This window comes from Drosophila persimilis, unplaced genomic scaffold (assembly GCF_003286085.1).
Source record: "Drosophila persimilis strain 14011-0111.01,24,50 unplaced genomic scaffold, DperRS2 tig00000191-arrow-pilon, whole genome shotgun sequence".
Taxonomy (NCBI): Eukaryota; Metazoa; Arthropoda; class Insecta; order Diptera; family Drosophilidae; genus Drosophila; species Drosophila persimilis.
The window spans coordinates 9229123-9256524 of record NW_020825298.1 but is presented as its reverse complement, the minus strand read 5'-3'; the positions used below and the strand labels follow the sequence as shown (position 1 = coordinate 9256524).

Genomic DNA, 27402 nt, shown 5'->3' with positions numbered 1-27402 from the left:
ACAAGATGCTTTTGATCTTTTGGAAATCAAAAGTGCAGACAAAAGGTGTTAAAAAAAGAGGTAACAAAACCAGCGATGGTGTGTGTGTGTGTGTGGGTATGTGTGGGCCAAGTAAAATTGGCCAAAAATTGCCTCTGACCGCAAAGCGAAACAAAAGCATGAGTTTTGGCCTGATTTCTTGTCTGGTCTGTGGACGGTGGATCTGTATCAATGTCCATGGGGTCCCATGCTGTGTAGCGCAGTGTATGCCAGTCGCATCATCTTTTACTTTCTCCCCTTTGAAAAGAGAGACAGAGAGAATCACAGAGAGAGAGAGGGTGTTTGCCCAGAGAGAGAGAGAGAGAACCGGCAGAGAGCCGGCAAGCTTCGACATGTCTCTACCGGTTTGCTGGGCCGACGACGCGATGCGACGCGACGCGACGCTTCAGCCGAAGCTCTCTTTCGGTCGGTGGGGGCTTACAGCAGATCCGTTTTGGCGTTTCTGTGCTTTGCCTTTTAAGCCCGGCCACCGGGACTGGCAGCTTTCAGATACGTTTTTGCTTCTGCCACAGTCAGAGTCAGAGTCAGAGTCTGGGTCTAAGACAGAGTCTGAGCATCTGAGACTGTCTTGGTTTCGTTTTCGTTTTCAATTCGGTTTCGGTTTCGCTGTCGTTGTCGTTTTCGTTTTCAGTTTTGAGCTCCGTCTGTCAGTTCGTTGGCGCGTTCGCACGTATCGAGACGTGTGCACGGCGTTTTGTTATACCCCAGATTGGTCGCTTGGTCGCTTCGTTTTTGGCCAAAATAGGCTCGTCGCTTTGCTATTCGGGTCAATGCTGTGCTCTGCATTGCCAACGTTATGCTAATTACCGAAAGGATACAAATCATAGCATACATCATCGGTTACAATCTCTTTGGCAAGACGACTCCGACTTCGATTCCGTCCGACCATCTCCGTTGGTAAATTCTTCGCCGAGTGCTTTCAAAAACTACACGATCGCGATCACGAAATTCAACTGAAATTCACCTTCGAAGAATATCCAATCCCAAAATTAGAAATATTTATTTAAAAAAATATCAATCAACAAATTTGCAAAACGTGCCAAATATAATTTAAATCTATTTATTTTGTTTAACAAAGAGCTAATAAGTCTAACTATATAAATTATTAAGTCGTTTAATTTAAACCAATCCCCAACCATCCCATAAAACAAACACACAAAAGAGTGTTGCCGAGGGAGCAACCGACTGCTTCGAAATGACTAAGCAACAATTGCTTTTTAGTTTAATTTTATGGTGAGTTTTGGCAGTCCCTAAATAGTTTTTATTTATATGATAGTATGATCCAAGTTGTGATTGTTATTTGCTTCTGAAATAGTGCTGTGCGTTCTTTATATTAGATGTATCCTTGTATCCAGTGGTTCAGATAATTTTGTGATAATTTCGTGGTAGTCGAGTATTTCATGTTTTAAAGATTCTGTACTTTTGGCTGAGAGATTTTTTAAGTTTTTTGTGACTTTGATTTCTAAAAATTCGATTTTGATGCTGATTCCGAAATCGTTATCCTTTCATCCTTATGCGGTGCGTTTATCTCCATTCAAACTGTCGTTGTTGATTGCGACTTGCTCACACGCACAATTTCCTTATTTTGTTGGATTCGTTCGCTGTTCTTTCTGATCTAATATTTCGCATGTTTGTTGCTGGGATCCCAGAACTCCACTTCTTTCATATATCAAGACTTAAACAGTTTGCATTAATATACGGTAAATACTTTTAAATTTGTGGACATGTATTTCTTAATTTATGAACATACTTCTCATACATTATTTAATGCCAAATATGTGTGACCTTTGAAACATGTTTCGTGTCGCATATTTTTGGCTGCATTTATGGCTTTATTTATGCATTAGCCTGAAGCACTAAGAGCTGGGGCTCCGAGGAGGCCTACTGCGTGTACACACGCGGCAAAACGCAGATGGCCATTAAGCCAAATTATGGCTTGTACGGAATTCGGCTCTTATGCTGGGCCGAGGATCATTAATCACCAATTTTCTACTACTCATCACGAGTCAGCGAGAAGCGTCAACGGAAGTCAAAGATTGTCAGAGTCAGAGTCGGCGTCAGCTGATGGCACGTCGCTACGATGGAACTTCCCCATTCGTCCGGTCCTTGGGGCAGTGTATTAATTATGAAAACTACTCGTATTTTTTAAAAGAATTTGCATCATCACAAAACCATTTGATTAAATAGTGAGATATATGGATATAAATATTTATAGCACTGATCAAGGCGTGATCAAAGACAGTCTCCCAGTCGCCCAGTCTCCCAGTCGATCATGTAATCGATTCAAATCGAATCGAATTGGATTTCTTTGCTCAGCGACTCTCGCGACCCGATGAAAAATCAATTTTTTGTTAAACGAGGTTTCACTTTCATTTCTCTCACTCTCTTCGCACGGGGGAAGATGCCAAAGTCTCCAAAGCCGAAAGCCAAAGCCAAAGCGATCCCCAAAGAGACAGCAGCGCTGCCAGAGCTGCCACACAAAGAGTCTTTTCGCTTTTTACGACGAGTAGTAGTATGTTTGTGTGTCGTGCCAGGTGGTTTTTGGAACGGTTACACAATCATGATTTTATTTTCGTTTTCAGTCTGGCGTTTTTTTTTTCTTCACTGCTTCTTTTTTATTTCTGTATCTGTATCTGTGTCTGTGGCTGTGTCTTTCTTTTCTTTTTGTGTTAACCGCATTGACATAATTTCCAGCGTAGGCAACCCATCCCATCCCAGCCCAAAAGCCAAAACCCAAAAACTTTACATAATTTCCAAGGCGTAGCCGCTGTAGGCCTGCAATTAATTTTATTGATGCTTCCGCTGATCTTCTTCTCGTTCGTGGTGGGGTTGGGACGGGGAAGGGGATGGGGGCCTACTTTTAATTAACAAATTTGTTGTAAATTTATGAGAGGCGGCTGCTAAGTGTAGAAAGTTTTTCTCCTACTAGTCAGTCGATCGCATTAATTTGGCGCTCTTGTGTTAATCAATGTGTAAGTTATGCAAATCGAGACTTTGGAGCGTCGCCTCGCTTATGCAATGAGTTGGATAATCCTGCATCGCATCGCATCGATCTTTGAGTGGGGCCTGGTCTGGTCTGCGGCGACATTGGTGGGGCTACCTCTCTGTGTGAGGCGTTGAGGCTGGGGCTGGGGCTGAGGCTGGGGCCTTGGCCAGTGGCTGCCAGTGACTTCTTTGGCTTAGTCATGCGGCGACGCTCAGAATGCAGCCAAGCAACTTGATTGCTCAGCTCTGGCAAATTAAGCACAAGTGCTGGATGGGGCTTACAATGAAGCTGCCTCTGCTTCTGGCTCTGCCTCTGCCTCTGCACGTCTGCTGACTCTCTGCTGCTGCTGACATTGTCTAGTTGACACACTTAAGTCGCTTAAAGCCAACTCGTTGTAGTTGTTGTTGTAGTCGTTGTCGTTGTCGTTGTAGAACTCTGGCTAAAAGTTGTGTCAAGTGTTTTACCGAAACACTCTCAAAATACACATAATTTTTGAACATCTTTGTCGACGTCAAGGCGATGTCAAACGTTTGCCAAATATTAAATTTATGGATACTCATAATTATATTATGATTTTAGCCAGCGAAATATATCTAGAGCATTCGCGTGGGTCTGGGGGCGGTTGATGAAACGAAAGACGAAAGACTTAGGCAACGAACTTGAATTGAAAATCGTAAGAGCCGCTACAGTGGCAAGGCCAGGCCGGATGTGCGTTGGAGTGGGAGTGGGCGTGGGATATGCCTCGACACGTGCCCCAGGAGCGCCATATGAAGCCATGAAGTGAAGGATGAGTGTCGTATGAGCAAAGAGATCATTTTAACTGTCAATCCAATGAGTTGAAGTCTTGTTTTTTCAGCCACTCAATCAGATACCAGAACTAAGCATATAACATAAAACTATATGATCTTAGGAAAATTTAATGACTTAATTGATCATGGAATACAAAAACATTGAGTCCCAACTTCACTCTCAGCTTCCTCTACATGCGATCCTCACTCCCATGATCTTGCGGCGATTTATCTATTTCAGAACAGGCTCCCCGAAGACATTCATTAATCCCAAAAACCAAAAAAGAAACATCCCAACTGGCGCCGCAAACTAATTTGTATCTGGAATTAGTCAAGAATTTGTTGTTATTTCTGTGTCCAGAACTGATTAAAAATCAATTAGCTCCGACAGTGGGATGATAAATAAGTAATCAACAGAACAGAACGTCGCGGGGTTCAAGGCTGAAATTGAAACCAAATTCTCAGCTTAGGCATATATCTTTTCTCAGTGTGTTTTTAATTTAATTTGCAACTTTTGGCCGTCTTTCGATTGTCTGTCATTTATCATATTTATATAGCCCTCTCGTGTCTGTGTGAGACACGTTTCTTATTTATGTCTAAGACGGCGGCAAAGTCTGAGTCCGAGTCTAATATATTGACTAATTAATCATCGTTTGGTGTTTGTTTAGTAGAAGCTTAATCGCTGAAAGTTGATCCGGTGAAAAGTTGAATAAACCTTTGCGGCATGTGGCAGAGAACTCCTTTTCTTCTTCTAGTTTTTGTTTGTTCTTCCTGGTGAAAGGCGATCGAGCTCGACATCTCGATGTGTGGTGTAGCAGTTGACCCTGAGAGATTGTGCATAACTCTGTCGTTGGGCTCTGACTCCAAGTTATTCAATAAATCAAGAGGCCATAGCCATAGCCGTAGCCGTTGCTCAACTCGTTTTACTCCACCAAGAATATAATTCAACAATTCCACAAATCCACAGAAATATTTCTGCGACTGTCCGAGATCAGTGCCTGTCTGACCACTTTGCGATCGTACATACAGATGTTATATATTATATATCTACATACAAGTGTCCCAAAACGGGTCCCCAACCCCGAAAAAAAATAAAAGTAATTCAAGCCTTATGCACAGCAGCTGGAGTGGATAGATACGTATCTGAAAAAGTATCTCAAAGAAACAGAGCACCAAAAGCCATTGTCTGCTGCAGTTTGTTCCCCCTCCACGACCCATTAAATATGCCGCATATATATAGACATTTAGGTACATATATCTTTTTAACGACTTGTTTATTTGGGTTAAAAAGAAATTTATAAAAAACCCGAAACTGGCTCCTCTTTCTTCCTCTCCAGATAACGGCACAAGGCATCGGTAAAAATATAAATAAATAAAAAACAAAAACAAAAATACCAAACTTCAGAAGCAAAAATAACCAAAAATCATTAACAAGTAAAGCAAAAATACCGAAACAGACGAAAGTGAAATTTTCTGTTGTTGCTGTTGTTTTTGTAGTTGACAACCGACGTAATCAACTTCAACTTCAGTTCGAACACACAGGATGAAGTGGCCAACAGGCTTGACTGGGCCTCATTTTTTGAGTATTTCTCTTGTCGTTTTTTCGTTGTTTTTTCTTAGGTATTTTCCACAAACGGAACTAAAAATTTGTTAATGTGTCTGTGCCTCTTCATTTCAAGCCTAAAGAGCCTTTTCAGCATATTATTTTTGACAGTTGTTGGCAAGCCGAAACCTGTCTCTGGCTTCCGTCTTTTCAAGGTGCAGGTATCTCTCATTCATTTTACATAATTTTAGAGGATGCTTCGTCTGTCTGCAGAGGTTTTGAAGAGAGGGGGGATAGGGTATAGGGCATGGTTTTTGAAAGAGTTGAAGATGGTAAACCGAAATCTGAATACCTTATCCTCAAAGTACAAAGAAATTTTAACAAACTAAATAATTGCTAAAGATAATTACAATAAGGGTTGGAATCTAAAGGAAATGCTCAACAAAAATGTATACTTTTAATGCAAATATTCTTCTTAAATTAAATTAAAATTACCAATGAAGTTAAAACTTAACAAAAATGAAGACCCGAATAACTCTACGATCAACCGATGATCAGCTGCAACACCTGGAACTGCAACTGCAACTGCAGCTCAACAAGTTGCCATTCGTATGATGGTTTAACCACGACTTCTCTCTGAAGAAAAGACCACCCCTTCCAGTACCCCTACCCATACCCCTTCCTCTGATTAATTATCGAGAGAAGGTGTGCCTGCTGCAGCCAGAGGTTGATGTCATGCTTGCATTGAATCTCACAACTGTATAGGAGTATGAGTACAAATAGCCGTATCTATGTACATCTCGGAGATCTTTTCGGTATCCATATGTGTAGTATAGTACCCTTTTTCGGTTAATAGCTCTTATTATCTTTCCATTCATCTGCCATATTGGTTTTATCTCAATTTCCATACCCAAAATCTCGTTTCACTTTCACACATTTCACCTTAATTGGGCCCCCAAAAAAGCAACAAACAAACCAAAAAAAGAGGTTTTATCTCAGCATGGTGCTCCCAGTTTTCACCGAAAAACCCATCTGGGTGCGTTGTCAATTAAGGTACTTTACACGACGATTATGGGCGATTAAAGTAAGCACAAATATGCCACAGAAATAGTTGCCTTCTCCCCTGGCAAATAGGTCAGTGGTTCGTTTGGTTGCTTAACGCTGAATGCCTCAACACGACCTTGATGGCGGCGGCAGTAACCAACTGGCGTATAATAGCGGAGTAGATCGTAAAGTATAGAAAATCGCACTGGTACGAAGCGATTTGCATGCAGGCAGCACCCTGTACTCTTCGAAAGAGACAGGGAGACCCCAGCAGAAAGAGAGAGAGAGAGAGGGGCAAAAGCTGCTCTTCGGATTGTTTACCAATATCAAGTTGTATGCACTTTCGCAATGAAAACGAAAGTTACGCCCCGCATTTCTTGGATGTAAATAGGTGTATCTGTGTATCTTGTAGCTGTGTACGTGTCAGTGTGTGTGGAAGGCAAGCGCGTGACTTGGCCAACATTTACACTTTCTTGCCATAAAAAGCAACGGGCCGAGAGGGAGAGGCGAGCGACCCGTACACATGCATAGAATTATGATCTTCACGCCTGTTGCTTCGCTTCGAACAGGGACAACAACAACTGCAACATCCACAACATCTGAAGTAACAACAACCTCAACAGCAACCACAACAATCTTGGCAATGTAACATATATTTGAAGCCACATCGATGATCGTCACTGACATGCGGCTGCTGCTGCTGCTGTTGCTGAGAAAGAAACCAGAAAGGAAGGCTAATCTCGAGGCCGAAGCTCAAGATACCCTAGTAGATAGATCCATTCTGTGGTAGCTATACATAGGTGTATCTGCTCTTCGAACATTTGTATTTAAAACCAAGAGATACCCATCGTAAGAGTATTACAAAACATAAAAATTGCAACATGCCTTGCATTTGACGTTGATGTCAAATGATCATCGATGTGTGCAGCTGACGATGATGATGATCACGATGTTAATGAAGTGCACTTGAAATCTTTCCATATGCAGGTCTCAAGTTGCTTCGTTTGTAGAGCATGTTTCCTCATCAAGCAACTCCTCAAAGCAGACGAGCAACCGAGTATTCAATCATGGGTACAAACATTTCCTTTTAGCTTTTGTTGGGACGGGTCTACTCCTAGGCCATTGTGTAATGCCCAGAGCCAAGAAACAGACTCTGTAATGAGCAGCAGCAGCAGCACAGCAGAAAAACTGCTGGCTGTACGGGTACCTATAATATAATGTTGTTAAGGTAGGTACTCGTACTCGACTTGAGCTTGGCTTAGAAACTTTTTATTGGCTAAGGTTGTTGCTTGGAGAACTTTGAACTGCTCATTTGGTTAGATAACAAAAGAGGTTCTGTGGGGGAAGTCTTTGAGGGGAACTACAAGTGATATTAACAATTATACGTAGGAAAGTATCTGCAAACTCTGTGAATTCTGCTCATTTGGATACCAAAGATATCTTAGGGTTCTTTTGGAGAAGTACTTTCAGGAACTTGGAACTAATATCTATCGTTATATATTTTGTGTACGGCAAGGAGGAGCTTTCAAGCCATGAAATCATTTATTTTGAAGCTAAAACTTGTCATTTGCCTGTAGGGTATCCAGGACTCGACTATCATCATAAACACTTTCGCTTTCTTGTTTTGTTTCGAGCTTTTTTCTGTGAAGTAGTAGTAGTGGCTGCTGCTGTCGTTGGTGTTCCCGCTTTTCGTCGTGTTGGTGGTAGGAAATCATGTGCAAAGTCACATGACGATGACGATGACGATGACTCTACGTGCCTTTGGAGTAATTGCAGCAAGACATGGATGCCTATGAAAAGGTGTTAGCCAGCACATATGTACACCTATACCTACCTACACATATGTACTGTATGTATGCATAAAGCTAGTAGTCTGTCTGCATATTTGGCCAGGCAGCGGCTACGAATTGTTGATAATGAAACGACGCTCGTCAAATGAGTAATGCGCATACCAAGTCGATGGCAGTCGATGGCTTCCGCAATGGTAGGCGGGTGCCACAGTAACCCATTTGTACTCGTATAAGCCTTCTTTGGAGCCATAAGTAATATGCCATAAAGTATCTATTAGCTGCTGCTGCTGCTGCTGCATGATTTGGCAATTGGCGTCGCGTCAAGTTTGTTGCCCAAGTCTTTTGTTTGTTCGCTCGCTGATTGCGCAAAAGCGATATTGCGCGGGTGCTCGCTGGGAGATTTCCTCCATTTGCGAGTATTTATCTCTGAGCTGTGAGCTTTGAGCTCTGGGCTCTGAGCTGTGGGTAGGGTAGGGTAGGGCAGAAGGTGCCTTATCTAAGGCCACTTACCGCCTTAAACGATGCTATCCGATCCGACAATTAATTCGTGAGCTACCGTACTATCAGCACTTGCAAATCGAACATAAATCGCTCATGGAATTTATGCAAATAGCCCCATCCTCCAAGCAGCATAATTGGCTGCACAATCTCCTTATTGACTAATTCCATTTACAATGATATATCGTAAGCAATTGTCGATCGTTCGCTGATGAGGCTTATGCAACCCCTCAACAGATAAAAACTGTTTCCCAGACAAAAGTTAACTATTTTTAGGACTGGCACGCGTTCGTCAGCTCTTTGTCCCAAGTGACTGGTTCTTGACTGGTTTGACCTGTTGCATACCATGTGCCATTTGGTATTTTTACTGTTCCTGCCTCACGTGTTCCGTAATTGGTGATCGATGCGACTTATGACTAACTGATTCGATTGTAAAAATGCTGTAAACAAAATGCAAATACTCCCCCCTTCCTGCATTCATTCGCTTACAATGCGGAGGGGTTTTTTATTTCTGTATTTTTTTATATTGAATCAAATCACTCACTCAAAAACCAATCAGAAGTGTCCGAACATCGAACACTTTATGGAAGTTGCAATCACCTCGAATCAGGTTTAGATCTGACCGATAATCAAGTGCAATTTTTATGAGGTATAATCCCCCAAACATGAACTCTCCTTTTTGGGATCACAGATTTCCATATTCGCCTCTGCCTCAGCCCGGCTGTTTCCGTCACCTTTTTTGATGGAACAAAGTTCAAGAAACCGCTGATAATTTCAAGAATTTCCCCATGAGTAAGTGGAGAAGATCACATTCCAACAAATTCCCCGAAATGTGAGGCTCAAACGAAGCTCTGCTTCCGTTTAATGTTAAGCAACTCCCAACAGATGGATTGTGACAAAGAAAACTTTCCTTTTCAAAGTTTGATTTATTTAATTGTTAAAAAAAAATTGAAATACAGCAACAAACAATAAACAGCAAACAGCAAACAACAAACAGCAAACAGCAAACAACAAACAGCAAAGAAGAAATGATAACTATTGGTGGCATAATGCTGTTAAATAACGTATACGCCGCATGTGCCGTGCATTTCTATTTGCGGTTTCGTTTTTGTTTGCTTTTATGGGATGCCTACCGATCCACCGATGACACACATTTTTGCATTTTAGGTTTACTGGCGGGTGACATAAATACCAGACAAACAGACCCTCCCGGACCCGCCCCAAGCCCCAGAAAAAAAACCATAAACCAACAAATGTAAATTGCGAGAGCAGAGAGCTCCTCCTCGATCCCACTTGTCTGGGCTTTCGCTTTCAGTTTCAGTTCAGTTTTTCAATTTGTAAGTTTTTGGCGGCGACGTGACGGCAGTCAAGTTCTGCAAAAGTACAAATAAAATCCGATTACCGCGTGCCTGGCAATATATTACTTCAGTGGGCCAATTGGCAATTGCCGCCTGCTGTCTGGATTGGCCAATGGCATCGACTGGCCCCAATGGGCAGCCGCCACGCACCTGGCAAAGGTGTTTAATGGGTAATCGCATTGCGATTTATATTTTTTGGGTAATCTGTTATATGGCAAAAGAAAGCTTTTGGGCAAGAACTGTTCGATGATCGAATGGGGGGAATTTTGTAATGTATTTGAGGAGGATTCATTTTAGGGGGTGTTCCATTGGCATAGATTCCGCGGAAAGCCCATCCATGAAATGGTATCCATAATGATATAGGAGATTCAATGATATTGATTGGCAGCCTTGGTACAAGTAGTTTTTGCATTTCTGTGCCTATAAATTCCATATGGTTATGTAAATAAATATACACCATCGAAAACTCATTCGTTGGAACATTTCCTATAGCTCCCTTTCGCTACAAAATTGATTTATGTGGCTCTTGAACCGTTGCTACAAGATCGTAAATTAAAGCTAGATATTTGAAATAGCAAAATTCCAGCTCTATCGGTGACTTAAAAGATAAATGCCAAAATATAACAGTAGACATAAAAAGCAACCTTGAATAAATCGCTCAAACTCCCCAACGAAATACCACAAATGACGTTCAACTCTTAATTGAGTGCTAAACAAAATACATATATGTTTTTAGCAGAAAACTCAAAAAAGAGCAGTAAAAACAAAACTAATTAAATAAGAAACCAGTAGAGCAGCAGCTGGATGCGGGCTTAAATATATTTCGATATCAGTTTTGCGTCAAAAGATTCGGAATATTTATGTACGCCAGTATGTTAGGAGGGTCGTCCGGCGGTGGGGCACTGGAATGAGCTCATTAGGCAGGTTCTAAAGCGGATCTTCTACGCCCACATCCAGCCTCAAGTCTCAAGCCCCCAACAGATTGCTGCATAGAGATTGTTGCATAATCTTTCAGTTTTTACCTCAAGCATAAAATTGCAAATTAATGTCAATGGAAGTACGAGCACTCGCACAAAAGAAACTTCATCACGTGTGGCGTAGTGGCTGGCCAAAATCTATAGAAGAGAACCCATAATGACAGGCCAAGCAGTCAGTCAGTCAGTCAGTCAGTCAGTCAGTCAGTCAGTCAGTCAATCAGGCATTCAGGCACTCAGTGAAGCAGTCAAAGCCTTTTGGGGGCACTCGAACACTCGAACGGTGACGCCGTCATTGTTCATAATTTGAAATTGATTAGTTCGACAGACGGTTTCTCATATCCGGTTAGCCAGAATTGCTTGGAGCCAGACTATAGACCCCCTCCCATATACTCCCATATATAAGATTTATATTCATAGTTTTTTGTTGCCGTTCAGTTTTCGGATTTCGATCAGGCATGAGCCTCATTTAATTATTAATCAAATTGAGCAAACGATGCCGATGTGAGAAAACTGGCAATTAAATGCCGGAAAATGCACCAATGAATGAATTAACAGCACGAGGAATACGAGTATACCTTAAGCTTTTGGGGTAAACCAAATTACAATATGATAACAGACAAAAGTAGGAAAAACACCAAGCTCAAGATGGTGGGTAAAGCCAGCAGGATAGCAATTACGAGGATGAGTAAGCAAGAAGTTCAAGGAAATACTCTGCCGAATGCCAGATTTGAATCTGAGGCGTGAATCAGCGCATTCTACTGAAATGTTTGCTACTACGTTCGAGTGTGAAAACTACTACCAGAGGCTATTGTTTACTGACTAAGGAAGTGATACCTACGATATTGTTTGTTGATTTTGAATAATTAATGGAGTTTGATGATGTATTGTTATCTGTTTGGATACTTATTATGATTTTGACTGAAGCTTAATCCCATTCTCCTCTTGCTTTCCAGGTGCCTCAGTGCCCCCAGCCTGACGCTACGGATACCCGAGGACCTCGAGAATGGGGCCATCAATGCCCTGCATTCGGAAAGTGCCCGCTCGCTGACCCAATGCAATGCCGACCCGAGCGGCGAGGCTAGTGTCGCCGGCGAGTACGATGTGTGTCCACCGAGCAAGTACCGCCAGCCCACTGGCGAGTGCAACAATGTGTCGCATCGCAAGTGGGGCGCCCGCGGCGACATCTTCCAGCGCCTGCTCGAGGCCGACTATGCCGATGGCGTTAGCCAGCCGCGCAGCTCGCGCGGCACCCATGCTCTGCCCGATGCGGAGCTGGTGATCGAGCAACTGCAGCGCCACGTGGAGAGCGAGCTGCGGCATCCGCACATCACTGCCATGCTGCCGGCCTGGGGCCAGCTGCTGGCCAACGATCTGTACGAGGTGGGACAGCTGCCCATCAGTGGCAAGTGCTGCGAGCGAGAGGCGGCCGTGAAGGATCCCAGCGAGCTGCAGCAATGCTTTGTGAGGGCTGGTCCGGACTGCAAGGAGTACAAGCGATCGGCGCCAGGATTCGACTCGGAGGCGTGCCAGAAACGTAAGTGAAGTTCAAATCAAATCCAAGACAGACATCTGATGGATCGGATCACCTTTTCCACAGACACGCGCCAGCAGATGAACATTGCCTCGGCATACATCGACGGCTCCGGTCTGTACGGATCCACTCGGCACGAATTCGACCAGCTGCGCACCTACATCAGTGGCGGAGTCAAGGTGGAGTCCTGCCGCTACTGCCAGGTGGCTGGTGCCACGGGAGCCCTGCATCGGGCTCTGCTGCAGCAGCACAACAACATTGGCGAGCAGTTGGCGCACATCAATCCGGAGTGGTCCGAGGAGGATGTCTTCCTGGAGGCCAGACGCATCATCACGGCCACCATCCAGCACATTACGTACAACGAGTTCTTGCCTCTGGTCCTGGGACAGGAGACAACTGCCAAGGAGGGTCTGAGACTGACGGCCGAGAAGCATTCCTCCAACTACTCGAGCTCCGTGCGCGGTGGCATCTACAACGAGTTTGCCACCAGTGCCATGCCCGCCTTCTGGAGCCTGTATCCCCCCGAAATGTTGGCCAAGAAGATGTCCGCCCACGAGCTGCTGTCGATTGCCGCCCTCCAGAAGTCTCTGGTCCCAAGCCAAATCAATGCCGAGGGCTGGTCCGAGCTGGCCTTGGCCGTGCATCGTGGCCGGGATCATGGTGTAGCCTCGTATGTCCATGCTCTGGACATCTGTGAGCGTCGCTATGCCGATCAGGGCGGTGCCAATGTGACCTTTGACACCCTCTCGCAAGTGACCAACATTCCGGAGGAGTACATCACCAATTTGCGCGACATTTACCAGTACGTTTGCTGCACTTAAAGTTCTACCAAAGATTCCTTTTTAATCGCAACTGGTTCTGCCTTTTAGAAATGCTGAAGATGTGGATCTGTTGGTGGGCGCTCTCCTGGAGGAGCCTGCTGTTGGAGCGCTCTTCGGCCCGACCATCAGCTGCCTGTTGACTCTGCAATTCGAGAAAATCAAGCAAACTGATCGCTTCTGGTATGAGAATGAGATCCCGCCTTCATCCTTCTCCTTGGAGCAACTGAAGAGCATTCGTCAGACGTCGCTGTCGGGTCTGCTGTGCGGCTCCCATCAAGTGAGCACAGCCCAGTCCAAGGCCTTCATCCTAGAGGATAACTATCTGTGAGTACAAGACTCCTGCTTCCAAATTGGATCCTCTCTCTGGAACTCTTGTTTCTCTCCTTCAGGAACTCTGTCCTGGACTGCGCCCAGCTGCCCAAATTCGACCTGAAACCCTGGCAGTCGAATGCCGAGGATGAAGTGCATGTGGAGCATGTGGAAGTGGAGCCAGAGACCAAGGAAGCCATCGCCGAACTGAGTCCCGAGCTCATTGAAGCTGCCGTGGAGCGCGCCAAGCTGGAACTGGAAGAGCGCAGACGCTTCGAATACGAAGTGTGGCGTACAAGTACGTTGAAGCCTAGTCTCTGTCTAAAGAATAAAACTAATCAGCGACTCTCCTTACTCCCGCAGGGGGTGGCATCAGCGCCCGTTCCCCCGATGGCACAGCCGCCTCGTTCAGCAAGGCCAATCTGGCTGCCTTGAACATGGCCAACTCCTCGCTGATTTTCGAACTGGCCTCTAATGAGATTGTGAAGACCCTGAACCACATAACCAGGCGCAAACGTCAGATCTTCAATCCCAATCAGAATGCCTTCAACCGGAACGAGCTGACAGACACCCTACAAACGGTGGACATTAGTGGATTGATTGGTGGGGCCCAGAAGCACCTGGACACTTGTCCAGAGCCCACCCAGCAGTGCGATGCCAACTCTCCGTTCCGCACCTTGTCCGGCCGCTGCAACAATCTGCGTAATCCCAACTGGGGCAAGTCGCTGACGACCTTCTCGCGTCTGCTGCCCGCCCAGTACGAGGACGGCATCTCTGCGCCCCGCGTGACGGGCGTGACAGGAACGCCTCTGCCCAATCCGCGTACCATTTCGACCACGATTCACCCAGATATCTCCAACTTGCACACACGCTACTCCCTGATGGTGATGCAGTTTGCCCAGTTTGTGGATCACGATCTGACCCTGACGCCCATTCACAAGGGTTTCCACGAGTCCATCCCCAGCTGCCGCTCTTGCAACTCCCGCCAGACGGTACATCCCGAGTGCAATCCCTTCCCAGTGCCCGCCGGCGACTTCTACTACCCCGAGGTGAATGTGACGAGCGGTGAGCGCTTCTGCTTCCCCTCGATGAGATCGCTGCCGGGCCAACAGTCGCTGGGACCTCGCGACCAGATCAACCAAAACACCCACTTCCTGGACGCCTCGATGGTGTATGGCGAATCGACTTGCGTTTCAAACAAGCTGCGTGGCTTCTCCGGCCGCATGAACAGCACTGTGCATCCGATTCGCGGAAAGGAACTGCTGCCCCAATCGAACTCTCATCCCGAGTGCAAGTCCCGCAGCGGCCTCTGCTTCATTGGTGGCGACGATCGTGCCTCCGAGCAGCCAGGACTCACGGCCATGCACACCGCCTTCCTGCGCGAGCACAATCGCATTGTGGAGGGACTGCGTGGCGTGAATCCTCACTGGAACGGCGAACAGCTGTACCACCATACGCGTCGTATTGTCAGTGCCCAGGTGCAGCATATCGTGTTCAATGAGTTCCTGCCCCGCATCCTCAGCTGGAACGCTGTCAATCTGTACGGACTGAAGCTCCTGCCGCAGGGCTACTACAAGGACTACAATCCCTCCTGCAGCCCTATTGTGTTCAATGAATTTGCTGCCGCTGCCTTCCGCATTGGACACTCTCTGCTGCGTCCGCATATTCCACGGTTGAGTGTCCAGCACCAGCCCGTGGATCCTCCCCTGCTGCTCCGCGATGGCTTCTTCCGCATGGATGCCCTGCTGCAGCCCGGCCTCATCGATGAGATCCTCCGTGGCTTGGTGGCCACACCCATGGAGACCTTAGATCAATTCATCACTGGCGAGGTGACCAACCATCTGTTCGAGGACCGCAAGATTCCATTCTCTGGCATTGATCTGGTTGCCCTGAACATTCAGAGAGGTAAGCCGCTGCATGACGATTTTCATGTGAGATTCAAACTAAACAGAACATCCACACTCTTGACTCTTTAGCTCGCGACCATGGCATTCCATCGTACAACAACTATCGCGCTCTGTGCAACCTGAAACGTGCCACCAACTGGAACGATCTGAGCCGCGAAATACCCACCGAAGTGATCAGCCGCTTCCAGAAGGTCTATGCCAGCGTTGACGACATTGATCTATTCCCCGGTGCCATGACAGAGCGTCCGCTGCAGGGTGGCCTCGTGGGCCCCACCTTGGCCTGCATCATTGGCATTCAGTTCAGGCAGCTGCGCAAATGCGATCGCTTCTGGTATGAGAACCAGGCTCCGGAGGTAAAGTTTACGGAAGCTCAGCTGGCTGAGATCCGTAAGGTGACTCTGGCCAAGATCGTGTGCGAGAACCTGGAGATTACCGGCGACATGCAGCGTGCTGCCTTCGACTTGCCCAGCAATTTCTTGTAAGTTTACATTAGACATCCTTTAGATCTTTAACAAGATGTGAAATTCATTGTTTTTTCTTGATTTCTATAGGAATCCACGAGTGCCCTGTGCTTCTATGCCTCAGATTGACTTGAATGCCTGGCGTGAGAATGTCCAGGGCTGTCAGATTGGAAGCCGCAATGTGCGTGTGGGTGAATCTGCCTTCCCATCGCCCTGCACAAGCTGCGTGTGCTCTTCAGAAGGGGTAAGCTCAGGAAATATCCATAGGTATGACAATTTTACTGATCATATCCTTGTTCTATGTACCATTTCAGGCTCAATGTGCCTCTTTGCGTATCACGGACTGCGGCCAATTGATCCGTCAGTGGCCCAAGGAGGCTATTCTTCGCGATGAGGTCTGCAACTCTCAGTGCGGTATTTATTTGACCGGCCAGCAGGCCAGCGGTTTCAATCCCCAGCAGCGCCAGGGACAGGCCCAGCCTCGCGTCACCCGTTCGCGTAACCAGAACCTCTTCAAGTTCCCCGATCTAACGCCATTCATTGCTTCCTTGTAAATGCAAAATGAAAGAAGGCAGTCAGTGAGGAAGGAGTATCCCGGATCGATAAATAATTGCGCATTTTGTAAATAACTCTTGCGTTTGTACATAAGTTTCTTTTGATGTTTGCTTACCTAAAGACTTGTCCAATGCATGAACGAGATATACATACATACATATATACTCTAGCTTGTTCCGTATGTACACACCGAAAGATACAAAACACCTGGCCCGGCCCCATCATCAGGCAATTGCAGCATGCATTCGCCATTTAGTTAAATTCTCTTTAGGCTCTCAAATAATTATAAGCGAAAGAAAACAAACTAATTCACAAGCATTTGTACTCGTGTATGTGTGTTTTGCTATTTTACAACTAAACATATGTGTATGTACAATAAACGCATAATGTATGCCTAATAAACAATACTATATATTAAACAATCGAATGTTAATCTACTGCTCCTAATGAGTCCTGTCCAAACGATCGGTAAGAGATAAATATATAAATTCCCACGTATTGCAGACGCATTGCCATACCATTCGATTTTCCGAAGAATACAAAACGCTCTACTCCTAAAAAAATATAATTAATTGATTAGATTTTATCATTCGACGACAGTTTGCATCCTCACGAACCTGAGAAGCAATGTCCTCCGTGTCGTTCTATACCTATTTAATCGCGAAATAGCTCCCACAAGAGCCAAGAGGCTTTGAAAATACTTAAAACACTGGTTTTTCTGTAGACTATATCTCGGCTACCCAGCGGCCGATCAGGGCGTGGCATGTCTTTTTGTGACCGGAAGAGTCCTGCCAACCGACTGCCATCGGAAAAAGGGACATCCATTTTGTCACGATTTGCGCAAAAAATCATGATGGTTACATCATTAAATTTGCCAAAAATCGGCCTCATTTTCGAAGTCGAGATTTTGATGCCGTTCGACAGTATGGATCCCCGCGATCCTGGCAGACTTGGTCCTGCACCGATCGGGCCCTATTCATGTGAGATATAGCTTTCGGAAGATATGGATTTGCACATTATTACAATACTGGTTTTTTCTTTAGGCTATATCTCGGCTACCCAGCGGCCGATCGGGGCGTGGCATGTCTTTTCGAGACCGGGGGAGTCCTGCCAATCGACTGCCATCGGAAAAAGGGACATCCATTTTGTCACGATTTTCGCAAAAAATCATGATGGTTACATCATTAAATTTGCCAAAAATCGGGCTCATTTTCGAAGTCGAGATTTTGATGCCGTTCGACAGTATGGATCCTCGCGATCCTGGGAGACATGGTCCTGCACCGATCTGGCCCTATTTGTCTGAGATATAGCCCTCCGAAGATTTGGATTTGCATATTATTAAAATACTGGTTTTTTCTTTAGGCTATATCTCGGCTACCCAGCGGCCGATCGGGGCGTGGCATGTCTTTTTGTGACCGGAAGAGTCCTGCCAACCGACTGCCATCGGAAAAAGGGACATCCATTTTTTCACGATTTTCGCAAAAAATCATGATGGTTACATCATTAAATTTGCCAAAAATCGGCCTCATTTTCGAAGTCGAGATTTTGATGCCGTTCGACAGTATGGATCCCCGCGATCCTGGCAGACTTGGTCCTGCACCGATCGGGCCCTATTCATGTGAGATATAGCTTTCGGAAGATATGGAGTTGCACATTATTACAATACTGGTTTTTTCTTTAGGCTATATCTCGGCTACCCAGCGGCCGATCGGGGCGTGGCATGTCTTTTCGAGACCGGGGGAGTCCTGCCAATCGACTGCCATCGGAAAAAGGGACATCCATTTTTTCACGATTTTCGCAAAAAATCATGATGGTTACATCATTAAATTTGCCAAAAATCGGCCTCATTTTCGAAGTCGAGTTTTTGATGCCGTTCGACAGTATGGATCCTCGCGATCCTGGCAGACTTGGTCCTGCACCGATCGGGCCCTATTTGTCTGAGATATAGCCCTCCGAAGATTTGGATTTGCATATTATTAAAATACTGGTTTTTTCTGTAGGCTATATCTCGGCTACCCAGCGGCCGATCGGGGCGTGGCATGTCTTTTTGTGACCGGAAGAGTCCTGCCAACCGACTGCCATCGGAAAAAGGGACATCCATTTTGTCACGATTTTCGCAAAAAATCATGATGGTTACATCATTAAATTTGCCAAAAATCGGCCTCATTTTCGAAGTCGAGATTTTGATGCCGTTCGACAGTATGGATCCCCGCGATCCTGGCAGACTTGGTCCTGCACCGATCGGGCCCTATTCATGTGAGATATAGCTTTCGGAAGATATGGATTTGCACATTATTACAATACTGGTTTTTTCTTTAGGCTATATCTCGGCTACCCAGCGGTCGAACGGGGCGTGGCAAGTATTTTTGTGACCGGGAAGTTTAGATTTGCAATTTCAGCGTAAGGAATAAACTAGTATTATAATTATTTGCTCAGCCAAAAGACTAGGGCGCTGTATCGCGGCCAAGCTGGGCCGGATCGGAGAAAGACCTCCTCTCCCAGTTAAGCATCAAGTGGACGGAGAAATAAAGCTTATCCTCGCCCGGACGGACAAGCAGCTGCTCGAGATGAAAATGTCGTAGTTTTCGAATCTGAAGCATAAATATTTCACCGACTACAAATGGAAGGGTAAGTGAATCCAAATTCTTCCTAGTACTATCTTATCTTGCCTTACACGCTGTATACTTTTCAGTTCCCAGGCCCCCAGATCCCCAGATCCTCCCAGATCATACAATCGCTGGTCAGAGGACATTTTAAGCGTGAAGGAACCCCCCAGAATCCATGCCATCCAGGAAGCTCGTACGTTCGCCGCTCGCCGGGCAGTTGGTACTTTCCACCGCTGAATCAGGACTCATACAGGATGAATAGAATATAGAATATATGTAATATATACCTGTAATTCAGCTTGTGTCAAAATGTCCTTTTGATTATAATAAACAAAATTAACAAAAATTTTTGCTTCGTTTCTCTATCTGGGAAATCTGGGAAAAAATATCATTGATCATGGGTAAGGACTTCATTAAGGAATTTTCAGATCACGAATAGGCCCACAAAAAAACGCGAAACGGTAATATTTATAACTGGGGAAAATATCCTTGATCCTTGAGAAGGACTCCATCAAATCAAGGATTTTCTTACGGTCAAATACCCTAGGAAGCTAAATATGTATATCTGGGTATGTTGTAGTCCTTGTGCAAGGATCAAGCATATTGTTCTCCGATCACAGGAAGCCATGGCATGCCCAGATTGACCCTGAAATAACTGAGAAAACAAGCTAAATAGGGCTGGAGGAACTATCCTTGATCCCTGATCCTTGATCCGTGATCCAGGAATCCGTGGCACGCCAGGTTCGGCCCACGAATAACCGAGAAACCGAAATATTTATAGCTGGGGAAATTTTCGTTGATCCTTGATAAGGACATCCATCAAATCAAGGATATTTTTCGGTCACAGGAAGATGTGGCACGCCAGGATAGGCCCACAAATAGCGGAGTTACGGATTATTATTGTTTAATAAAAAAAAAAGTTGTTGTTGTACAACAACAACCCTCAGAATAGCGGCCGCACAAAAAACAGAAAACGAGAATTTCAGGTCTGGGATACCAGGCGAACAGAAATCAGCAGAAGGTCGCCGGGTTTTTTTGAAATTTTTAAATTATCAACCGTTTTTCACACCCCAAAAGTATGCAACAGCATTGCTTAATTCTGGTTTAGTTTAACACTGTATGTGTGAAACTTGATGCATACTTTTGGGGCGCAAAAAACGGTTGGAAAATTTAAAAATTTAAAAAAAACCCAGCGACCTTCTGCTGATTTCTGTTCGCCTGGTATCCCAGACCTGAAATTCTCGTTTTCTGTTTTTTGTGCGGCCGCTATTCTGAGGGTTGTTGTTGTACAACAACAACTATTTTTTTTATTAAACAATAATAATCCGTAACTCCGCTTTTTGTGGGCCTATCCTGGCGTGCCATATCTTCCTGTGACCGAAAAATATCCTTGATTTGATGGATGTCCTTATCAAGGATCAACGAAAATTTCCCCAGCTATAAATATTTCGGTTTCTCGGTTATTCGTGGGCCGAACCTGGAGTGCCACGGATTAATGGATCACGGATCAAGGATCAGGGATCAAGGATAGTTCCTCCAGCCCTATTTAGCTTGTTTTCTCAGTTATTTCAGGGTCAATCTGGGCATGCCATGGCTTCCTGTGATCGGAGAACAATATGCTTGATCCTTGCACAAGGACTACAACATACCCAGATATACATATTTAGCTTCCTAGGGTATTTATAGCCTGATCTGGGCGTGCTATGGCTTCCTGTGACCGTAAGAAAATCCTTGATTTGATAGAGTCCTTCTCAAGGATCAAGGATATTTTCCCCAGTTATAAATATTACCGTTTCGCGTTTTTTTGTGGGCCTATTCGTGATCTGAAAATTCCTTAATGAAGTCCTTACCCATGATCAATGATATTTTTTCCCAGATTTCCCAGATAGAGAAACGAAGCAAAAATTTTTGTTAATTTTGTTTATTATAATCAAAAGGACATTTTGACACAAGCTGAATTACAGGTAGGATTGTTACTCTATATTCTATTCTATATACATATATTCTATATTCTATTCATCCTGTATGAGTCCTGATTCAGCGGTGGAAAGTACCAACTGCCCGGCGAGCGGCGAACGTACGAGCTTCCTGGATGGCATGGATTCTGGGGGGTTCCTTCACGCTTAAAATGTCCTCTGACCAGCGATTGTATGATCTGGGAGGATCTGGGGATCTGGGGGCCTGGGAACTGAAAAGTATACAGCGTGTAAGGCAAGATAAGATAGTACTAGGAAGAATTTGGATTCACTTACCCTTCCATTTGTAGTCGGTGAAATATTTATGCTTCAGATTCGAAAACTACGACATTTTCATCTCGAGCAGCTGCTTGTCCGTCCGGGCGAGGATAAGCTTTATTTCTCCGTCCACTTGATGCTTAACTGGGAGAGGAGGTCTTTCTCCGATCCGGCCCAGCTTGGCCGCGATACAGCGCCCTAGTCTTTTGGCTGAGCAAATAATTATAATACTAGTTTATTCCTTACGCTGAAATTGCAAATCTAAACTTCCCGGTCTCGAAAAGACATGCCACGCCCCGATCGGCCGCTGGGTAGCCGAGATATAGCCTAAAGAAAAAACCAGTATTGTAATAATGTGCAAATCCATATCTTCCGAAAGGTATATCTCACATGAATAGGGCCCGATCGGTGCAGGACCAAGTCTGCCAGGATCGCGGGGATCCATACTGTCGAACGGCATCAAAATCTCGACTTCGAAAATGAGGCCGATTTTTGGCAAATTTAATGATGTAACCATCATGATTTTTTGCGAAAATCGTGAAAAAATGGATGTCCTCATTTCCGATGGCAGTCGGTTGGCAGGACTCTTCCGGTCACAAAAAGACATGCCACGCCCCGATCGGCCGCTGGAAACCAGAGATATAGCCTACAGAAAAAACCAGTATTTTAATAATATGCAAATCCAAATCTTCGGAGGGCTATATCTCAGACAAATAGGGCCAGATCGGTGCAGGACCATGTCTCCCAGGATCGCGAGGATCCATACTGTCGAACGGCATCAAAAACTCGACTTCGAAAATGAGGCCGATTTTTGGCAAATTTAATGATGTAACCATCATGATTTTTTGCGAAAATCGTGACAAAATGGATGTCCCTTTTTCCGATGGCAGTCGATTGGCAGGACTCCCCCGGTCTCGAAAAGACATGCCACGCCCCGATCGGCCGCCGGGTAGCCGAGATATAGCCTAAAGAAAAAACCAGTATTGTAATAATGTGCAAATCCATATCTTCCGAAAGCTATATCTCACATGAATAGGGCCCGATCGGTGCAGGACCAAGTCTGCCAGGATCGCTGGGATCCATACTGTCGAACGGCATCAAAATCTCGACTTCGAAAATGAGGCCGATTTTTGGCAAATTTAATGATGTAACAACCATCATGATTTTTTGCGAAAATCGTGACAAAATGGATGTCCCTTTTTCCGATGGCAGTCGGTTGGCAGGACTCCCCCGGTCTCGAAAAGACATGCCACGCCCCGATCGGCCGCTGGGTAGCCGAGATATAGCCTAAAGAAAAACCAGTGTTTTAATTATTTTCACAGACTCTTGGCTCTTGTGGGAGCTATTTCTCGATTAAATAGGTATAGAACGACACGAAGGACATTCTTTCTCAGGCTCGTGAGGATCCAAACTGTCGTCGAATGATAAAATCTAATCAATCAATTATATTTTCTTAGGAGTAGAGTGTTTTGTGCGTGATGTGCAGTGTGGAAACCTGCATGAAATACATTTGCTTAAGTAGAGAGTATCTCCCGACGTTGCTACTGGTTTTATTGTAAAATGGTATCATGATATCCGGTATGCTGACAGCAAACATTTCAAATGGCTTTGCGATTCAAGTAGGCCGTGGCGTAAAGTATTTGACAATGGCAGCAAACATTTAGTATTAAGGCACAACACGCCATGCAACAAACTAAAAACAAAATTTAAAGTTACAAATAAAAAACCCAAATATAAAGTGCTTGCACGATCCCTTCAAAAATCATACAAAACTAGGAGAAGGTATATATGTATATACATATATATATATGGTGTACATAGCTTACAAAAACCAACAGATGTTCCTCACTTTTGAATCGTAGAAGAAGTGCAACAACCAGTACCAACACAACTGATCCTTAAAGATCAAGAGTGAATTGGACTTATCAAAAAGTAAGTAATCGAAATGGAAACAATTAAGTCAGCAAGTACTACAATTTGTTGTAACTATGATCGAATAGAAACCATTCGGACAATAGATTAACAACCGATACGTGAAAAATAATATGTCATGCAAGAGGAACATGATTATTGTGTTGCTGGCGAACACGCTCTCGTCGCATATTGAGATACAACGCAAGGCCTTCGAGGAGCTGGAGAGAGAATTCCACGATGATGAAAGCACTATGACTCTATGTGAGCTCCTTGACTCAAGGCATCCGTCAGAGCTGCGTCTATGCGCTGCGCAAATATTATCGAAGCGGCTGTCACCATTCGATCGGTGGACAGGGCTGTCATCGGACATGCAGGGCAATGTACAAAAAGTTATTTTCAACGCGCTGCAGTCACTGAACGCCCATGTAGAAGTTGTTCTTCAGCAGATGATTGTCCATATTGTCAGCGTTCTGATGGATCACGAACAAACCAACATCAGCGGCGGCAACTGTAGATGGACCGACGCCGTGTTCCAGTACGTAGAGGCCATATGTCTCTCTAGCGAGCCAGCGTACCGGAAACTGGGTGCTACCGTGCTGGGCCTTATGGCCGATGTAGCTCCAGGTGTGTTCGTTCATCAAATGGACCGAACTCAGCGGATTCTCGTGAGTGGTCTGCGCTTGGCCGACGAAAGGGGCCTTCTGGGGACCCCGATATCTGATTGTCTGTGCAAGGTGTGGAACCGATCCCTACCCACAGGTCACAAACATTTGACCAATGGAACCGCCGTGTCGGCCTCTGTGCCCCTCATTATGAAAAAACTGAGACTGGCTACCTGTCAGGATCAATCAGATCGCGGCAATTGCGTATTCAATCTTCTCCACAATCTAGTGGAGTTCACACCCGAAGTGGTTCGGATGCAGTTGCCGGTCGTGCTGGAGGATCTGATACCTATAATCGAGGATATCTCATTGAACAGAGCCCTCCGCGTGCGGTCAATTGAATTCTTGGGCTGCCTTATTCACAGCTGGCGACGCGACATAGTCCGTATGCACTGGATGAACAAGATTCTCAATGCACTGCATAGTCTGTTTGTTGAACGTATACTAGATTTGGACAGTCAGGATAGTGATGCAGATGCAGATGTACTCGCGGCTGGCATTTGTGTGCTGTTAAAGCTACTCCAGCAGTCATCCACATCCAAAATGGCATCACGTGTACTCAACCTCATCGAGCCCATAGTGTATGATCAGGAGCAGCAGTCCGAAGCGAAACGCGGTGGCACACAATACTTTTTGGCGGTGATGGCCGAGGGATTCGCCCATCAACTAAGCCAACAATGTATGGATCGATGCATGTCCATTGTCCAGAGCGGGCAATTGGATTCAAATCCTGTGGTACGCCGGGCATCACAGTATGCGTTAGCCAAGATGGTGGAATGTCTCCAGCCTGAGATCACACTGCAGGCCGCAACAGTGTTCTCGATCTTCTATAGCTTTCTCGACACGGACAAATTGTCGGAAAATCTGCTACTCTCGAAAAGGGAATCTATCAAAAATTCCCACATGTTCTACGCCCTGGAAACCTTCATTGAGAGCCTGAGACCTAGAGCACTTCAACCGCATTTAGCCGATCTCATGTCTCGACTTATTCCCTACATTCAACCGCAACAGAATTCCTTGTGCATGCAGCACTTTGCGCTCCGTAATATCACGTCTCTGGCCCGCAAATCGAGTACAGCATTCGAGCCGTACTTTGCTCCAGTTTGGGACGTGGCTCGAGCATTAGGCGATGTAAAGGGTGATGGACGGGATGAGCTAGAAATTGTAGTCAGGATGCAATTTTTGCAGGTAAAGGATGGAATACGATTGAATTGAACGATCACATGACACGTGATAAAAGTACAATTTTCATAGTACTATGAAAATTCATATGTTGGCTATCTTGTGCCTTTTGATCGACTTCTTTTAATAGTTTGTAGATTCAATAATATGTTTTTTCTCTCCAGGTCATTGCCACATTGGGTCGGGTGAGTCAGGAGAAGTTCACCCCCCTGTGTCCCCGGCTAGTAGACTTAACCCTGGAACTGATGCACAACAAGCCCGACATGATAGAATTTACGTACCCGCTGATGTCCGAGCTGGCTGCCGTGGTGCCCGAAAAGTTCAAAGAGCCCTTCCCTGGGATCATCAGCAATCTGTTCGAGACCATTGATCGTCTGAATGCCGAAGGCAGCGCTTTTGCGGCCAGCGAGGATACGGATGAGCGCGAGGAAGCTTTCCGGTGCATCAAAAGTTTTGCCGTCAACTTGCCGGACCTGCTATTTCCATATAGGTCGAAGGCCCTGAGCCGTGCTCTCAAGAGCTTCGGCCAGAGAAAGGAGCTCGTGCAACGAGCTGCCTGCGAAGCGCTCTCCAAGATTATACAGCTTGAGTGGAGCAGTTGGGATATGTGGAGGGCCATGAAGCTGTGCCACAAAGTGTTCCCACATCTGATCGAGTTCATGGAGACCGCCAGTGACGCCGAAAACGTCACCGCCGTCCTGGCCTGTGTCCAACTACTGCTGGAGGATTCAAAGACCCATTGCCGAGTGCTGAAGAACTATGCGAACGAGCTCCTATTGCTTATGCAGAAGATCCTGCAACGTCGGCTGCGGTGCCAGGTTGTCAAGGAGAACACGACGCAGCGTGCGCTGTCAATGGAACGCTACAGTGAAATCGTTTACCAGGAGAGACAGTTGACGGAAATGGTGGGCAACGTGCTGCCCGACCTTGGCAACAGGGTGGGACAGAAGGAGTTCAGCAAACACTTCCGGCGGCTAGTCATACACTGCGAGCGCAGCTGCATGCCGCAGGTCGAGGATGGAAATACGAGTATCAGCAGTCATCAGTCCATCGTCGTTTACGTCCTCTCCCGCTGCATCGCCCAGCTGGGCAACAAGGGAAGGCCATACTATAATATCCTATGCGATGGCATCCTCAAAGGTCTGCTCGATGAGAAGCGGAAGGTGCGACAACGAAGCCTGCTCTCCCTGAAACGGATGATCCTCCATGCCAAGGATGAGGTGAAACATATCATAAAGGCCGTCTCGGGGACTGTTATCACGGGTCTCCATCAGGACACGATCCTCCCGGTGGCCGAGCAGGACCGTTTCTGCGGACTGGTCTGCCTCATGGTCATCACTGATCACCAGCATTGCCCCATCGAGCAGTTTGTCGACGCGATCATCCGCCATATTCCCTTTGGCGTTGTCCAAACTGAGTACACCACTGTGACTCGTTGTCTTATGGTGCTCTTTGCGCACTACTATGACCATATTCGGCCACATTTGTCCAAGGTCCTCCGATTGATCACTTCAATTATGGACAAACAGGAAATCACGGACAAACGGTCCCACAAGTGGAAGAAGTTGCTACTTTTGATCCGCAAGAAACAGTGCGATTTTCTGAAAGACAACACGAAGCAGCGCCAACTCCTTAGCGACGACAAGGAGCAGCCCGAACTCTCAAGCGACGACACCGAGATGTCTGACATCTTAAGCGACGACACCGCGATGTCCGAATTCTATAATGAGCAGCCCGTTCTCTTAGCTAGGAAGGACGCTATGGAGCAGTCGGAACTCATTAGCGACGACAATAACCAGTCCGAACTCTTAAGCGACGAGGAGCAGTCCGGACTGGTTAGCAACGAGGATAAGTCACGACTGCTTAGCGATGACAAGGAGCTGCCGGAACCCTTATCGAAGTCCAAACTCTTTACCAATGACAAGGATCAACACGCATGAATTCATGTACCTATCGTATATTTCAAAATTCTTTTATTGTGAGAACTGTAATCTGTAACAGACTGTCTATGAGAGGCATTTTAAATAAGAGTATAACAAATGACCCAATTAGTAGCAATTTGATAAGTGGTTCCATTTAGGATCTTGTCTTGTCTTTTGGTTTGGATTTGTGCATGATTTGCCGGCATCAAATTATGCGATAGACAAGATTGTTTGAATGTCTTCAGCCTGAGATCCATTGCAATCTGATGGCCTAT

At 45.6% G+C, this 27402-nt stretch overlaps 2 protein-coding genes across 2 annotated transcripts; both read left to right on the top strand.

Annotated features, from left to right (window-relative positions):
- The first annotated feature begins 580 nt into the window (after positions 1 to 580).
- On the top strand, positions 581 to 17029 carry LOC6588808. Its single transcript, XM_026988778.1, has 9 exons — positions 581 to 1272; positions 11977 to 12557; positions 12621 to 13356; positions 13424 to 13699; positions 13765 to 13982; positions 14048 to 15589; positions 15661 to 16069; positions 16143 to 16296; positions 16367 to 17029. The coding sequence occupies exons 1-9, from the start codon at positions 1235 to 1237 to the stop codon at positions 16604 to 16606; spliced, it is 4194 nt and encodes a 1397-aa protein (XP_026844579.1). The 5' UTR covers positions 581 to 1234; the 3' UTR covers positions 16607 to 17029.
- Positions 17030 to 23296: 6267 nt separating this feature from the next.
- On the top strand, positions 23297 to 27256 carry LOC6588809. Its single transcript, XM_002014783.2, has 3 exons — positions 23297 to 23379; positions 23448 to 25211; positions 25370 to 27256. The coding sequence occupies exons 2-3, from the start codon at positions 23493 to 23495 to the stop codon at positions 27143 to 27145; spliced, it is 3495 nt and encodes a 1164-aa protein (XP_002014819.2). The 5' UTR covers positions 23297 to 23379; positions 23448 to 23492; the 3' UTR covers positions 27146 to 27256.
- The last annotated feature ends 146 nt before the right edge of the window (positions 27257 to 27402 follow it).

Coding starts and splice junctions, on each gene's coding strand:
- LOC6588808 (XM_026988778.1), top strand. CDS start 1,235: ATGACTAAGCAACAATTGCTTTTTAGTTTAATTTTATG. Junction 1,273..11,976: donor CTTTTTAGTTTAATTTTATG/GTGAGTTTTGGC, acceptor CTTGCTTTCCAG/GTGCCTCAGTGCCCCCAGCC. Junction 16,297..16,366: donor GCGTGTGCTCTTCAGAAGGG/GTAAGCTCAGGA, acceptor GTACCATTTCAG/GCTCAATGTGCCTCTTTGCG.
- LOC6588809 (XM_002014783.2), top strand. CDS start 23,493: ATGTCATGCAAGAGGAACATGATTATTGTGTTGCTGGCGAACACGCTC. Junction 25,212..25,369: donor TCAGGATGCAATTTTTGCAG/GTAAAGGATGGA, acceptor TTTTCTCTCCAG/GTCATTGCCACATTGGGTCG.